The 14,360-nt window shown below is 47.9% G+C and overlaps 4 protein-coding genes across 4 annotated transcripts; all 4 read right to left on the bottom strand.

The window, feature by feature from the left end:
* Positions 1-142: 142 nt before the first annotated feature.
* On the bottom strand, positions 143-2,718 carry PtA15_7A799 (uncharacterized protein; the record flags this gene model as incomplete). Its single annotated transcript, XM_053171442.1, has 12 exons — positions 143-225; positions 330-397; positions 488-796; positions 915-991; positions 1,052-1,075; positions 1,169-1,396; positions 1,465-1,525; positions 1,611-1,973; positions 2,047-2,074; positions 2,163-2,277; positions 2,344-2,412; positions 2,500-2,718. 12 exons carry the CDS (start codon positions 2,716-2,718, stop codon positions 143-145), a joined length of 1,644 nt encoding a protein of 547 aa, XP_053022624.1.
* Positions 2,719-6,349: 3,631 nt separating this feature from the next.
* Positions 6,350-7,831, bottom strand: PtA15_7A798 (uncharacterized protein; the record flags this gene model as incomplete). The annotated part of the gene is made up of 3 exons (XM_053171441.1): positions 6,350-7,185; positions 7,336-7,462; positions 7,550-7,831. The coding sequence occupies 3 exons, from the start codon at positions 7,829-7,831 to the stop codon at positions 6,350-6,352; spliced, it is 1,245 nt and encodes a 414-aa protein (XP_053022623.1).
* Positions 7,832-9,393: 1,562 nt separating this feature from the next.
* PtA15_7A797 (uncharacterized protein) lies at positions 9,394-11,121 on the bottom strand (the record flags this gene model as incomplete). Its single annotated transcript, XM_053171440.1, has 3 exons — positions 9,394-10,088; positions 10,239-10,917; positions 10,984-11,121. 3 exons carry the CDS (start codon positions 11,119-11,121, stop codon positions 9,394-9,396), a joined length of 1,512 nt encoding a protein of 503 aa, XP_053022622.1.
* A 1,159-nt stretch (positions 11,122-12,280) lies between these two features.
* Positions 12,281-13,071, bottom strand: PtA15_7A796 (uncharacterized protein; the record flags this gene model as incomplete). Its single annotated transcript, XM_053171439.1, has 2 exons — positions 12,281-12,549; positions 12,636-13,071. 2 exons carry the CDS (start codon positions 13,069-13,071, stop codon positions 12,281-12,283), a joined length of 705 nt encoding a protein of 234 aa, XP_053022621.1.
* Positions 13,072-14,360: the final 1,289 nt, after the last annotated feature.

The raw sequence follows: 14,360 nt of genomic DNA, 5'->3' as shown, positions 1-14,360 counted from the left end.
AGGAAAAAAAGACATCAAGAATACAGCACAAACATGGTGTGTACCTGCAAGTAAGTTATGTATGTACATGAGTAACTTATAAGAAAATCAGAGAATCGATGTCACATTTGGTTATGTTCTGATGGATGATATGGCCAGATGATTAGAAGAAGACATCAGGTAATTTAAGGAAATCTTTACAGGCTTTAGCGGGTGAGGCACCAGCCGAGATCCGGGATTTAATGTCTGAATCAATGGAATGAACGCATTTTTGTCCCCCGATGAGCATCACAGACCAAGAATGCGAAATTTCTAGGGGAGTCAGGGAGAAAGAGGAAGGGTGAACTCACCTGGACTCCTGAGGTCACAAATCGGGATCGGGAATGAGCATATTGACGACCCGTCGGGCAGTAAGATCCTAAAAACGAAGGCCCCAGGAGGAAGAAAAGAAAAAAAAGGATGAGTGAATGTTTGAGGTGGAACTAAGAAGGATTTTAGATAGACCTACGTTGATGAGTTAGAGTTCGGGTTAATGGGGGCGGAAGATTGAGTGAGGTTATTCTGATAATTGGGGATATCGGTGCTGGTAACATTCATAGGATTAAGGGCCTGGTTTTGTAGGAAGCCTGAGCCATGGTTAGCCATCGTCATCGTGCCATTGGTCGCAGGTAAACCCAAGTTGTCTCGTTGCGTTTGACAATCAGTAGCTAACTGATAAAGAAATTCGGTCGAGTAACTATATTTCGAAAACAGTAGTCGTCCGTTACGAATCTCGTAGTCGATTTTTTTCGGAGTTACCATTGCTAGACTCGTTTTACTTTGGGCGAAAATTGCAACAGGTTTCGGGAGAATTATTGTGAGCAGAGAAAATGTCAGGCTTTCCAAAATCATGTGTAGCTTGGATGAGACAATTCGAATGGAGGAAGGATGCCCACACTCCAGCAGAGCTGCAAAAGTGGACCGCTCCAGGATTTTTCACTGGAGTTGTTGGCCCTTCTTGCTTGCACGGGTTCTAGATTGAAGAAGGCACGTCAGGATCGGAATGCTTCATGTGGAATAATTATCCACTCACTGTATCGATAACAAAGATAACATTCTGGATGAGAAAGCACAGAGCAGGATCAGCAGCTTGCGGTGTGGGTGTCTTTTTTTTGCTAGAAAGAAAGCGGAAAGAGAAATTGATGATTACCATGACTCTGAACAGCTGGGCAAGAACACCCAGTTGGACTGTGTCTCGTGCGTTGTCAACCAAGGTGGCTTTTGGTGGGTGGTCAGACAGGAAAGTTCCGTTTTGAAGAGATCCGTATAGTCCATCCTTGGAGCTGATTGGCGAGTAAAGGGTCAACTTGGCCGTCACTGCGATGATGGATTGCAACCGATTTTCAAATTGTTCAAGGTTCGCGTTGAGGGCGGACCACTACTCAAAAAAATGTCAGCCTTCTCAGACTCAGTCTTCTTCGAAGGGTTGCTCGACGCCAAACTTACCATCTGGAATTTATCATGGCTGATAGTTTCGTGGTGGTGCTTCGGGCTACGCTTTTGTAATCTGGGTAAATGTGAAAAAGATATAAATAAAAGATTGAGTGAATGATTTTGGAAGGGATGCGAAAGAGGATGTGAAAATGCTTGACCCTTTGGCAGCAGTGCCTCCAACCAAAGCTGAATTTTCTTCCTTCAATGCGGCGGCCGTTGCACCTTCTGCGGCTTCTCTTGCCGCCAAGCTAGTGGCAGTAGTGGCAGCGACCTCCGTTCCCTCTACGGCACCGGCGACGGCGACATTGGCACCCGAAGTAGTGAGGAACGCCCAAGCACTAGCGATCCCGGAACCAACCGCCGAAGTAGTATAAGCGAGGGCGCTCCAGGTCGCACAGAGTAATCTCCAGAGTATAGGGACTATTAGCGCTGCGGTGAAGCCGAGTAGGACGATTCCACTCAGAGCTACAAGGCCAACCGTAAGGTTGATCAAGTTTTTCTTGTCGTCGCCTTCGGGTAAACTGAGAAAATTGTAAACATCCTGATCTCAGCTATCAACTCATGTGAGCCGTTCACATGATCTTTCCTGCTCACAAGTCTGCTACCATCGACGCGGAGGTGCCTGGATATTAAGCATTTCGGGTCAGTCGACCCTAACTTTTATCATATACTGAGAATCCGAGTGCAGACAACTTAGTCGGAAGACTCACCTTGGACCATGCCCATGGCAGTGGCGACAGCCTCATAGACAGAATTCATGTAAAAGTTCCACTCTTGTACGGCTGACAAAACCACCCAATCCCGACCGTGGACAGGATGACAAAGCTATAGAGAGAACATCACTGAGCTCTTCAACCTAGCCTTTCTGCTACACGTTTGTAGAAAATTTACCTGTCCAGCCAAACACATTCTTCCGATCCCACAATCGAAATTCAAGACATTCAATGAGCGAGTGTAATCCTAAGAAAAAGCCTGATTGAGCTGATGTGTATCATCGGGAATAAAGTGCGTTCTTTTGGAAAGAGTCAAGTTGAGAGAAGGACTAACAAAGAGTGTCAGGTTCTGGCCACCAGGGTAATGTAAAAGATAGTTGTCTATTCCGAGCTCAGCCCAAGTTCCTCGATTTAAAGCATACCCTGAGCAATCACCCGATTGGTCTGCATCTCCCGAGATCTGCCGAGGTTGGAGATCCTGAGGAGTGGAATTCTCGGGCGCGGATGCAGTGATGGCGGCGAGCAAACTGAAAACGAGTGGAGTTGATCGCATGATTCCGACGAGGGCTTCTTCTTTTAGATACTGGTCTATAAATATTTTTCAGATGCGAGTCCTGCGTTGGTTTCTGAGCAGCGGAGCAATGCTATCCCCCTTTATAACATGGCGAGCAGTTTGACGATAAGACCATCATACCGAAGCTGGGGAGATGTTTCAGGTGGGAGTCAGTCCGGAAAGCTCCTTCGACCCCATGTGCGTCAGATTGCACGCAAAAACGAGTCATTTAAACGTGATAAGAGCCCAGCCCTGTCCACTTCGAGCTCATCACATGCGGGGAGGCATTGGTCAGACGAAGTGGGTCAAACAGATAATGAGATACCACAAAAGTTTCATCCATGAATCTCTTGTTCTCAACCATTGCAACAGATTGTTATCTCGCGCCAATCAACTCACCCGACAATTGCCCGTCTACAATTACAGAAAAACCACCCTTTACATGGCCGTCTTCCATGTACGAATTCTCCGGATTGGACTCTGGAGAACTTCCCGTGCAATCTGGAACCCCCGCAGATCATGATGTCAATGAATCCCGTGAGCTGAAATCCTTGATTTGGAGGGAAAGGATAAACCTTACTGGCTGGTGAAAATTGATCAAGATTTAGTTTTTACCAGCAAAAAGTATCTAGCCGCTCCCTCCAAATCAAGCTATTTAGGCCACGGGAAGTCCTCCGGTTTAGACCCAGAAAGTCTGTATTTTTGCAGGGAAATATAGCTTTTTTGGCTCTCAATCCCTTCTGGGAGGCCCACAGATCTTGATGGGAAGTCATCCAATTTGTAAGGTAAAATCCTGTAGATTCTAGCTTCCAAAATGGCCATTGAGATCTTATTTAAAAATTTACTTGTTCCACAACCAATTAATTCATTGGATGCCCAGGCATGAAAGTAGTAAATTTGGGAAGCTCATCTTTGTTTTGGCTCTGGTTCAGGCTTGCAAAGCTGTCCCCATCAAGGTCCCTACTCCATAGCTTGTCTGCCACAGATAGAATATCCACAAGCTGCTTAGACTGCAAATGTCAAAACATCAAAAGTGAAGATGGGTGAGGGAAATTTGTGATTTTTCCACTAATTAACCAGATGCAAAGAAGTTCCTAGATGTACCAAACTAAACATCCTCAGCCCAAAACAAAAAAATGCTCAACTAAGCAAAAATCATATGCAGATCAGTTGGGAATGGTCCTAGTTTCAACATGAATATGGGTGGGGCTGATGTGGTCCTTCCCAGAGGCCCATCCATAGAAGGATGTTGAATGCTGCCTGACATAAAAATAGCCCATATGGGCCAAAGAAAACTCATGGGCTATTTGGTGGCCTATAGTGGGTGTTCTAGGCCAAAAAAAAAACTATAGGGTATGGCTGTTTTTCTGTGAGATAGAGACCCTGTTGGTCTTTCACTCACAAGGCTTTTATGATTTGGTTGAAAGTGTTATAAACCGTAGAGCCGTAGCATGGGCTCTCATGTACACAGCTAAAACATACATTTCACAGACCACACATCCATGCTTTGAGAGGCCAGACCTCTTTAAGCTTAACCCTCTCCGAGGAGGTGTGAAGTGTCTCCAAAGGAGAGGCTTAAAATTCACATTCTTTCCCTGGGGCTGACAGGCTTTTGCACAGAAAATCGCCAATTTTGTATTTACATCTCTATTGCCTATCTAGCTCAACTTTCAATCCAAAGCCCCATATAGAAGGTTATAGCCCTCAATCTGAGCTGTCTTATACATATTTTTCAAGTAAAACTCAGGGTGTAAATGGGTTGGGCCAACCCAAGACCCGTCAAGTTTTGGGTTGGGTTTGGGCACATTCTTGAAGAAAATGGCATGACCCAAACCCAACCCAACCCAACTTGTAAAATTGTTGGGTTGGGTTTGGGCAGCCTATTTCCTAATTGGGTCAGCCTGCAACCCAACTATGGCGCCTCCAATAGTCAAGTTGGGGGTTTTTGGCACCTTATTCCTGAGAAATGTGAAGAAGCCATTGGATCATCCAAAGGTTGAGGTTGGACACACTCTTACGGTTTTTTCCAGTATTTATGGTGTTCAAAGTTGGTTTGCATAATTTTATGCATGCATAAATCATAAAATCATAAAAATAACTTGGTGAGGAAATTTTGTATTACATAATCAGACAGTCATGTCCCCTGCAAAAACAATGTTATGATTTTATGATTTATGCATGCATAAGATTATGCAAACCAACTTTGAACACCATAATTGCATTAATATGACATTAGGCACCAGACCCTCCCGCAGAGGGAGGATGCTTGCCCCCTGCGAGAAAAGGGAGGGACTTGTGTTAAGGTTGAGACCTCTTCCTCATCCTGCAATCTTCCATATAGGATCCAAAACCCCCTGAACCCCAGTCTCCAGAATCAGATCCCATCTTCCTCTCCACAGACCCAACCATAACAGACAGCTCTCCATCAGAACCCCCTCAATAACAAGATTTTGGGCAACTTCTAATTTCACTTGGCTGTCTGGTAAAACTGTCTAGCTGTTGTTGGCCCTTTGAAGATGATGCCTTCAGTGCAGATATAGAGGTTAATTGTCACAATGATTTGTGACATTTGTTTGGTCACCATTGACTTTGGAATCTCTTGAATTATCCTCACACATTTGAACTAGGGTGGATGCTCTGGGTCCAAGAAAATCCAAACCTTTCAATGTTGATTCAAGCTCTTCAAGTTTTCATTGCGGGGGTTTGATTAATTGACTCCAAGTTGAAATTCCAACTCCCAAAGGTAGTGGACATTGGGAGTGACAAACTTTGATGTCTTGCTCAGGTCCCCAGGACCAAGAATTGGTCCAGTGTTTTTTGGGAGTTGGAAGTTGAATTCCAGAAAACGATTTGGGAGTCAGAGCCCTGATTTTATGAAAAATGACAAGAAGAAACTTCTTACTGGGAGGCCCAATGGCAAACTCCAAACAATTTTTTTGGGATTCAACTTCCAACTCCCACAATGTTTGGTCCTCTGGGGAGTGGGGTAGGAAATTCAATTTTGGTACTCCCAACGTCTGCTACTTTTGGGAGACAGACATTCAAGATTTTTGGGAGTCAATTAATCAGGCCCCTTACTTGAAGGTACTAATTATGTATCATTGTGTTTTGTGTTCTAAGTTATTTAAGTGTGTATCTAAATGAATCAAAACTGAATAAAGATATAGCAATGATGTGATGTTCTACTTCTAATGAGAAAACATAAACACTGAACACTAAAATACATACATACAAAAGGAGTACTTAAATCATATAGACAACGAAGAAGACAAGGGAGTATGTAAGTTTTTTTTTTAGGATTCCATCCATGTTCCAATGTATGAACGTATAATGGATCTATTTAGGATGAGGGGGGACCAAGACCGGCAAGCAAGCGAAGGACTTCTAAAGAATAAGTAAAGGAACTGATGTGTACGAGCCGGAGTTCGACCGACTGATAAATAATAGTAATGCACCGATATAAAGATGGACTGATGTCGCACTGCACTGATAGAAACACAACAACAAGGAATGCCAGGAGAAAGAAGAAGGCTGATATATGAATGTATATAATAAAGTAATTTCCAGCCACTGATTTTCCGTCCGGAGAATGAAGTAAAGACGAAGAGGGGGCTATGTATATATATATATTTTAGAAGAAGCCCAAGAAGTTATCGAGAGGGGTGTCCAGAACAAAGGGGTTATCGGGGAACGCATTGTCGACATAGAACGGGGAGTTGGAGTCGCGCTCGGTCAGCCAACGTTGGTGATGGTGAGGGTGCTGGCTGAGGATAGAGGGGGAATGAGCGGGGGTGGGGTTGTTCTCGAGTTTGACTTGCTGCTGCTGTTGATGATGATGGTGGTGGTGGTGGTCGATGAGTTTGAGGAGGTCGTTTCTTAGGGGCGAGCAGGGCGAGAAGTCGTTGGTAGGAAAAGGTGGCGGGGGATGAGGTCTGGCTTGCGGAGAAGGGCGCTGGGCGGAGGGACGGGACGGGAAGGCGGCGGTCGGGCTGCGGTTCTCGTCTGCCGGGTCAGGGCCGCCGGCGGAGGGGGGGAGGGTCGGGGAGGGGGCGCGGAGGAGGAAAGCTTGGGAGAGGTTGCATCCGGGCTTGAGCATCCTGTCGAGTGGGCCGGCGGAGGGCGCGGAGCAGCCGGGCTGGAGGCCGAACGAGAGCTGGGAGAGGGGCCGGTAGCCTGGGCGGATGGTGAGTTCGTCGGTGCGGAAGAAGGCCTGCTGGTTGGGCGGGGTGGAGGGCCGGTGGAGCGGCCAGCGGATGTCCGGGCGGCCCAGACGGTCGATGAGGATCTGTTGGCGGTCGATCGGCACATGTCTCGTCCTGGGACCGCCGTGGGGCGTGGGTGGGGACCAGAACAGGCTCTGGGGATCGCTGGGGTGGACGGTCGGGCTGGGGGCGGGCGGGGATGGGCGCTCGTTGGCCAGCTCGGAGAGCGGGCCGGTCAAGTCTCGGGCGGGTGCCCGATCGTCCTCTGATTCGTCGTCGTCGTCGTCGTCGTCGTCGGCCGATGCGAGCCACTTGGCGATCGTGCCGGTGCGCCAGTTGCCGGCCGTCTGTGGAGAGCTCGGGGGAGAGGAGGAGGAGGGGGGATGGAGGGGGTGGGTGGGTCTGCGGCGCTGGCGGGTGGCCTTGCGGATAGCACGTTGGGCGGCCTCGAGCCCGATCTTGCTGATCAGTGCGTCCTTCTTCATGATCACCCGTCCGTACTGCTGGGTGGTGGCTGAGACGAGCGGGGAGTGCTGGTTGGTCTCGATCGAGTCGGCGGAGGAGGCGGAGGAGCGGAGAGGGTTGCGGGAGGCGGATGAGCTGGGGGAGGAGAAGAGGCTAGCCGGTGCGATCGTCGTGGGTCGCTGGAGGCCGTTCTCGGGGTGGCAGCCGCTGGGCTGGGCTGCGGCGACGACGAGCGAGGCTGAGCCGTCGGGTGCGGCTTCGATCCTGATCCGCTTCGCCCTGGGTTCCTCGCAGCCGGGCGGGTGGCTCTGGGGTGCTCGGAGGGCGTGGAGGGTCTGGATGAGATGGTGGATGGCAGCCTGCTTGGTGGACATCGGATTCGCTGGGCGCTTTGGGGATGGGGCTGGTGGGCATGGGCTTGTTATACGCTGCCTTTTCCCGGCCATCGTCCGTCCTGGGCTGGGCTGGGCTGGGCTGGGCTGGGCTGGGGAGGAGTCGAGGACTGAGCCAGGCACTATGTCTTATGGGCTGGGGGGACTGAGCCCTGCCAGTCAAAGGGCACAACCAGCCGACTGACCATTCCATCCCTTGTTGCACCCCTCCCCTTCAGCGCACACAGGGAGGACATAGAAGACCATCCAACCTCTCGACAGCCTGCAAACAGCCCATTCCCCAGAAACTGAAAATCCACGGCTGCCTTGTATGTATGCGTCCTTTGATCCAAAATGCTCGCGTGGGTTGGCTTCCTATAACTTTGTACATATTATGTAAATAAGCATGTATGCGGATGTACATATTTAAATATGTTTGTTGATCCCGGGGGATCTGCCTCCCTTGATCCACCCCGCCCATTGTTGGGTCACCTGCCGGCCCAAGTTTTCCTTCAGTCCATGCGGATCATCATCCTGACTTTCGAAATGCCCCCCCCCCCCTGCTCATCGATCCCTTGTTTTCCTTATCTAGACCCAACCAAAGATGTAACAGACATTTCTGTACATAGGCGTTCGACAGTTCATCAGGAATACATATCCCAAATTCGGGCACATCCCGCACGCCGTCCGACCAGCCTCCTCGGACCACCCTTTCGGTCCGGCACCTCGTCAGACTCAGACCTGAACCCCCGCCGGGAATGGCCGCTAGCCTGCGTGTGGTGTGGGTTTCGGAGAGGGATTGGGGGCGGGCAGTATGTTAGACATTCATCCGCCGAAGAGAAACCAGAAACCTCTTCGGCCGATGGTCAACAACTCACCACTCATTCAGCGACAGCCCTTATGGCGCGTCGCAGCTCTCCCTGATTGATGACATCCAAAAACCATCGAGACACGAGAAAGAAGCTGTCTGCAGGCTACCCACGTCTCCTCCCGAGTCACTTGGACTACATACGCCCAAGAAGGTATGCAATTACCCATGAGGCCATGGTGATTCTTCGTTGACCGTGTTTCATTCTATTCCTCACGATCAACTACCTCAGCCTTGCAATCTTGAACCTGTTTCCGTTTAATCTTCGTTCGACTCAAGGAAATCGGTTCACTTATCCAGTATGATGACTCTCACAATTATCATGCGAAGTACGTCCACTCCATTTATCGTGAAATATTCCACCGGTGTCTGGTGCAGCCTGTTCGTTGGAATTCACAAAACTACAAGGTTTAGTTTTGCCCAAGTGTCTGGCTATCTATTTTTCGACAGTTGTCAGCGCGGATGGAAACAGCTTAGGGTAAAATTGCCAGCGGAAAATCGGATAGAGGTAATGCATGTAGAGGTATTTAAAGCATAACAGACAAGACAGCCATAACGATGGATGAAAAAGTGGGGGAATGTGCTCAGATAAATATGCGGCCATTGGAGCTCGTGCGAGGATCTTAGTTAAGGCTGGGCGGAGAGCTTGATGGACACGTATAGTTATAAAATATCTTCTTGGCCTGCAAATCAGGCGTGTTTCTGCGATCTACGCCAACTCAGAAAAGTGACGGGGGAAGTTATCTTTTCGTACAGGAAGCTATGAGTGTCAAGGATATGTAGTCACCAGGACAGGTTTGAATTCTTCCTCCTCTTCATCACTTGTTTCGTCCTCTTCATCATCGTCCTCGCAATCTTCAACTAAAAGATCCTGAATTTCGGAAAGATTAGGATTGCCCAGTTGAGTAATTGGGATCTTCAAATCTTTGACATTCCAATCAAATCGTTTGCAATCCGCTTGCATTCCTGGCCAATCGATTCCTTCCAAGCTCTTCTGGAGTTCTTCATTCCCTCGTTTCCTTCGCTCATAATCCTTATCGTTATCCACCGTTTCACCAACAGACTGCTTGAATAAATCATGAGAATCCTTGATCAAAAAGTGTGTTATAAAATTTAAATTCATTCGAAATCGATCCACCACGCCAAAGAACCAGTTCTCGATTTGAAAATCTTCCATCGATTCAGAGAAAAAATTGGATTTCAAGAACTTCAATTGAACGCTAAACACTTTGATGATGTCTAAATTCAGACTCAAATAATTTATCTTTTTTTCTTCTATTATCGATGTTCTTGATGAGCTATCTTGATGATCTGAACTTGGTTTGCTGAGTTCCAAAAGTTCGGAAAGGTTTGCCTTGACGATTAAGTTCATTAAGCTTTGGTAGAATTCAAAAGACTGGATCGATTGAATCTCGATGAACGTTACAAAGGATAATTGGAGTAATCCCAAGACCTCTTTCGGATCTGTTAATATTTTATTTATGCACCCATGAGCATATCGATGGAAGATGAAAGGCAAAAAAAAGAGAGAGAGAGAGAGAGAAGAAGAAGATTATTAATTTCAAACTGAAGTAGAAGAAAAACGGCTGACAAGAGTTAGAAGATTAAACCAACCATTATTGAATTGATGATACATGAGGTGATTAAACAACCAGCTCTTATCTCGGCTCCATTTTGTCAGCTCAGGCCCGAGAGCATCCTTCGGCCAAGAGCGCTTTAAATCGATGAAAGGCCAGGACGTTGTCCGTTCTTTAAACTGAGATTGAGGATGCTGGTTGGTATCAACTTGCAGCTCATCCTTCTGAGTTCGAGGCTTGCCCCATTGAGTTCGATTTGGTAGACTGTTCGAGAGCGGAGGGGGTGGATGGGACGATAGGCTAACATTGTTTGAGATGAGGCTGTCGAGTAAGGCATCCTCCTGATTATCGAACCCGATGATCTTTGAAACTTGTTCAGTGGTGACATAATTGGTCAATGCCCTCCATCGGTCGTAGTCCTTCATAGGATACGGTGCCAGTTTTGAGTCGATCGTCTTCATGTAATCCAACGATGTGATGGTATGTTCTGCTGCATCATGAGTTGTCTTGAAATCTTCGAGTGTCGCGTCGAAATGTCTGATCACTTTTTCTTGTCGTTTGAAGAATCTGATCAGGCCCTTTTTGACTTGGTATCCGATCCCAGGCGCGCTGAATGTTTCCTGCGACGAAGATGAAGATCCGAGATTGTGCGGCAGTTTGGTCGGAGCAGGACTGATGGTGATGATATGAAACCCAGGGGGGATTAGTTTGACACCCTAATATAGAATAGACGGTCAGTCAAATCCGAGGAGAAGAAGAAACATGGTACTGCTGTGACCCACTTGAAAGAGTGGACCTGTCAACCAACTCGAGCCATCTATGGCAAACTGGGTTCCAACGGGAAGATCGTTGAGGACGAAGAAACAGCCGACTTGGAATAAGCTGTCTAAATCTTGGGAGGATAGCTTGTTGAGGTCCATGTGGTCGTTGGTTTCCAGTCGACTGATTCTTCCTGTTCGTTTTTGTTCTGGATGGTCCTTCTCGGGGATGTTGATTTTTGCATCCTGTACTTTACATTGGAAGTGCAATGTAAAACCATCCTATGTAAATTTAAATATGTCCAGCTCAACAAATAATTTTACATTGATGGCCTAATTGACTAACTTAACACAAGTCCCCCCTGGTGGGAGCGCTGTGGCTGGCGGCGAAGCCGCCCCTCCCGCAGGGAGGGACTTGTGCATTATCCCAAATTTTACGCGGGAGCAGAAAGTTCATTTGGCTGAGAGGTTTTTAAAATTTTTATAGCTCCTCCCCCAGCCTCTCCACCAATATGCCCTATCTGTACCCTATGCTACTTTTCTTTCTCTACATTTTGGTCTACTCAGATTTTTTCTATCTCAATCTGTTGACCTTTTCAAAAGATCAAAAATGCACAAGTCTTCCAAATGAGGCTCCACTTGTTTGGGACTCCAGGAGTTGTTTTTCTGGCTACAAGATAGATAAGTGGTTCAAATTGATTGCAAGAACAGAACCTACAGCTCTGTGTATTCAGTTTTTCTATATTGGTTGGGATTTTTAGTGTAGCAGATCCTTTCTGCTCCTGCTTAAATCAAGACATAACTCATAAGCCTCTCCTGCGGAGAGCCCTCCGGGCGGGGTCCCCCGGACCCTCCGTTCAAGAGGCTTAGTTAAGCTAGCCTAATTGAGGTGTCATGTAAAAGAACCTATGTAATGCGTGCCATGTAAAAATGCATGCTCGGTCATGAAAAGAAAGAAATTACGAGCTATCTTTTACAAAGTCCGTCCCAAGCAAAGCTACACAATGTAAAAGTCAAAACCGAAGCCAATTTAAATAAATTCACGCTGTAGGATTTACAATGGACCCCCAATGTAAAAATGATACAGTGTGAAATTAACATACAGCGCCTCAGGATGCAATTTTACATGCTAGCTTCCTATCATCGTAAAAGGACATACCACAAACAAGACAGAAATCAATGGCAAATGAAACCAAACAATTAGTAAGAAGTAGAAATTGGAATTACTTGGCTCTTGCGCAACCAAGCAACAAAAAAAAAAGCGTAAAATTGAGAGAAAAAACAAATAATCAGGAATGAATGGAAAACTTCCTGCAAAACCTCAAGCACGCGCCTTCCTGCCAGCTGCTCTCTTCACCTTTGGTTTGATCGCCGCTGCCGCTGCCTTCTGGCTATTCCAAAAAGCAACAACCTTGCTCGCTGTTGACGCTGGCTCCTTGTCGGCGGCGGAGGGCTGCTCCCCCCGGTAATGGCTTTTAACCGACTCCTTAGTTGTTCTGAGCCGCTTGTTCCTGGTGGCAGGAGTCGTTGCGGGGAGTGGCTCCGCAAATACAGAATCCATTTGAGAAGCCGCAGTTGCACCGATGTTGTCTAAAAAGGCCAGGCAGCAAAAAATACCAAAAGCAGTAAATGTCAGTTGGCTTGTTTTTTAACGGTGAGGAGGGGGTTGAATTCACCTTTCTTGCCTTCTTGGGATGGTTCCCATCGAAGTTCTTTCCAGTAGGCCTCGGATCGGGCCCGGATCCGCTCCTCATTCGCACTGGACAGAGGTTCTGGCTTGAAAGTGAGTGAGGTGGCGACGCTTGGCACCTTCCTGGGGCGCCCACGTTTCGCTGTAGCCACCGGAGGCTGCGGAGGAGCGGATGCCGGTAAAAGTTTAATGGGGCGGAAACGCTTTGCCGGCGCGATGGCTGGCATTGAAACTGGGCCGGGAGTCAAGGACGTTTCTGTCTTACCGGGACGGCCACGCTTTCGCTTTGCTGGTGAAATCTTAACCCCCGGCGGAGCCGGAGACGGAGCGGAGGTTGCTCCGACAGCCATGCTTGCTGGACGTCGAATCCGAATCTTCAGGGATCCCACAGGATTCTGAACCTTGTCAGCGGAATTGGCCATCGCCAATTCAGCTGAAATTCCAGGACAATGAGGGTTAGTCGGTGTGAAAAGAAATGATATTAGATATGAGGGCTTACCTTGAATCGTCCCTGCTCCGTTGGCTGGCGTGATCGATGTGGATGGAACTGGCACAAGAGGAATATTGCCGCACACCGCAATTTCTGAGAGTGCCGCCGGCGTTTCACCATTGTAAGAAGCCTGAAAAATGGTTTTCATGCGCGTAAAAGGTATCCGAGCTGGAAATCGGGGGTTGTCCTTCAAGATTTGTGAAGTACTCTTGTCAACAAAGGCAGACTCCTCGGGCGTCCAACTTCGAGAGTAAAGGAGCCAGCTTGTGTGCTCCTGGGCTCCACTTATGCTCCCGGGAGTCGTGTCCACCATATAAGCACGCCCTCCATTCAGTCGGTCGTCATGACACCACACTCCCAATAAACCGTTAGCGTGACGTAACACCCACCAGGAAAAAAAAATAGTCACTTGATGGCAAGTGACATGATGCAGCTTTGGTTTCTGCTCCAGAGCTACTCCAGCGCTGCTCCAAGTCTGCTCCACCAGCACTTTTAGAGCTTGCAGGACTGCACCAGAGCACTCAATGTGGCACAGTCAGCTGATCCTAATTTTTTTCCCAGGAACAGCTGATGCTCATCATAAGCTGAGCAGTAGGCATTGACTGAGCCTGGGCCAAAGCTGAGCATTGGCTGAGCCTGGGCCACAGCTGAGCATTGGATATTCCAAGTCTGATACAAACTCAAGTGTCAGCTGGACCAAGAATATTCCAAATCTGAGCATCAGCTTAGCCAACAATGGTCCAAAGCTGAGCATCATCTTGGAAAAGGCTTGTGCAGAGCTTAGGATCAGCTGGGACAATACTGTTCCAAAGATTAACACCAGCTGGGCCAAAACTTTTCAAAAGCTGAGCATCAGCTGAGCCAATGCTGGTACAAAGCTGAGCATTGGCTGAGCCAAGGCTGTTCTAAAGCTGAGTATCAGATGTTTTAAGACTATTCAAAAGATTAATATCACCTGAGCCAAGGCTGTTCCACAGCTGAGCATCAGCTGAGCATCAGCTGAGCATCAGCTGAGCCAAGGCTGGTCCACAGCTGAGCATCAGCTGAGCCAAGGCTGGTCCACAGCTGAGCATCAGCTGAGACAAGGCTGGTCCACAGCTGAGCATTGTCTTAGCCAAGGTTGGTCCACAGCTGAGCATCAGCTGAGCCAAGGCTGGTCCACAGATGAGCATAAGCTGTTACAGGAGTGGTCAGACTCATAATCTGAGAATTGGCTGGGCC

Source organism: Puccinia triticina, chromosome 7A, assembly GCF_026914185.1.
Source record: "Puccinia triticina chromosome 7A, complete sequence".
Classification (NCBI taxonomy): Eukaryota; Fungi; Basidiomycota; class Pucciniomycetes; order Pucciniales; family Pucciniaceae; genus Puccinia; species Puccinia triticina.
The sequence above is the reverse complement of the archived record's forward strand: the minus strand, read 5'-3'. Positions and strand labels throughout refer to the sequence as shown.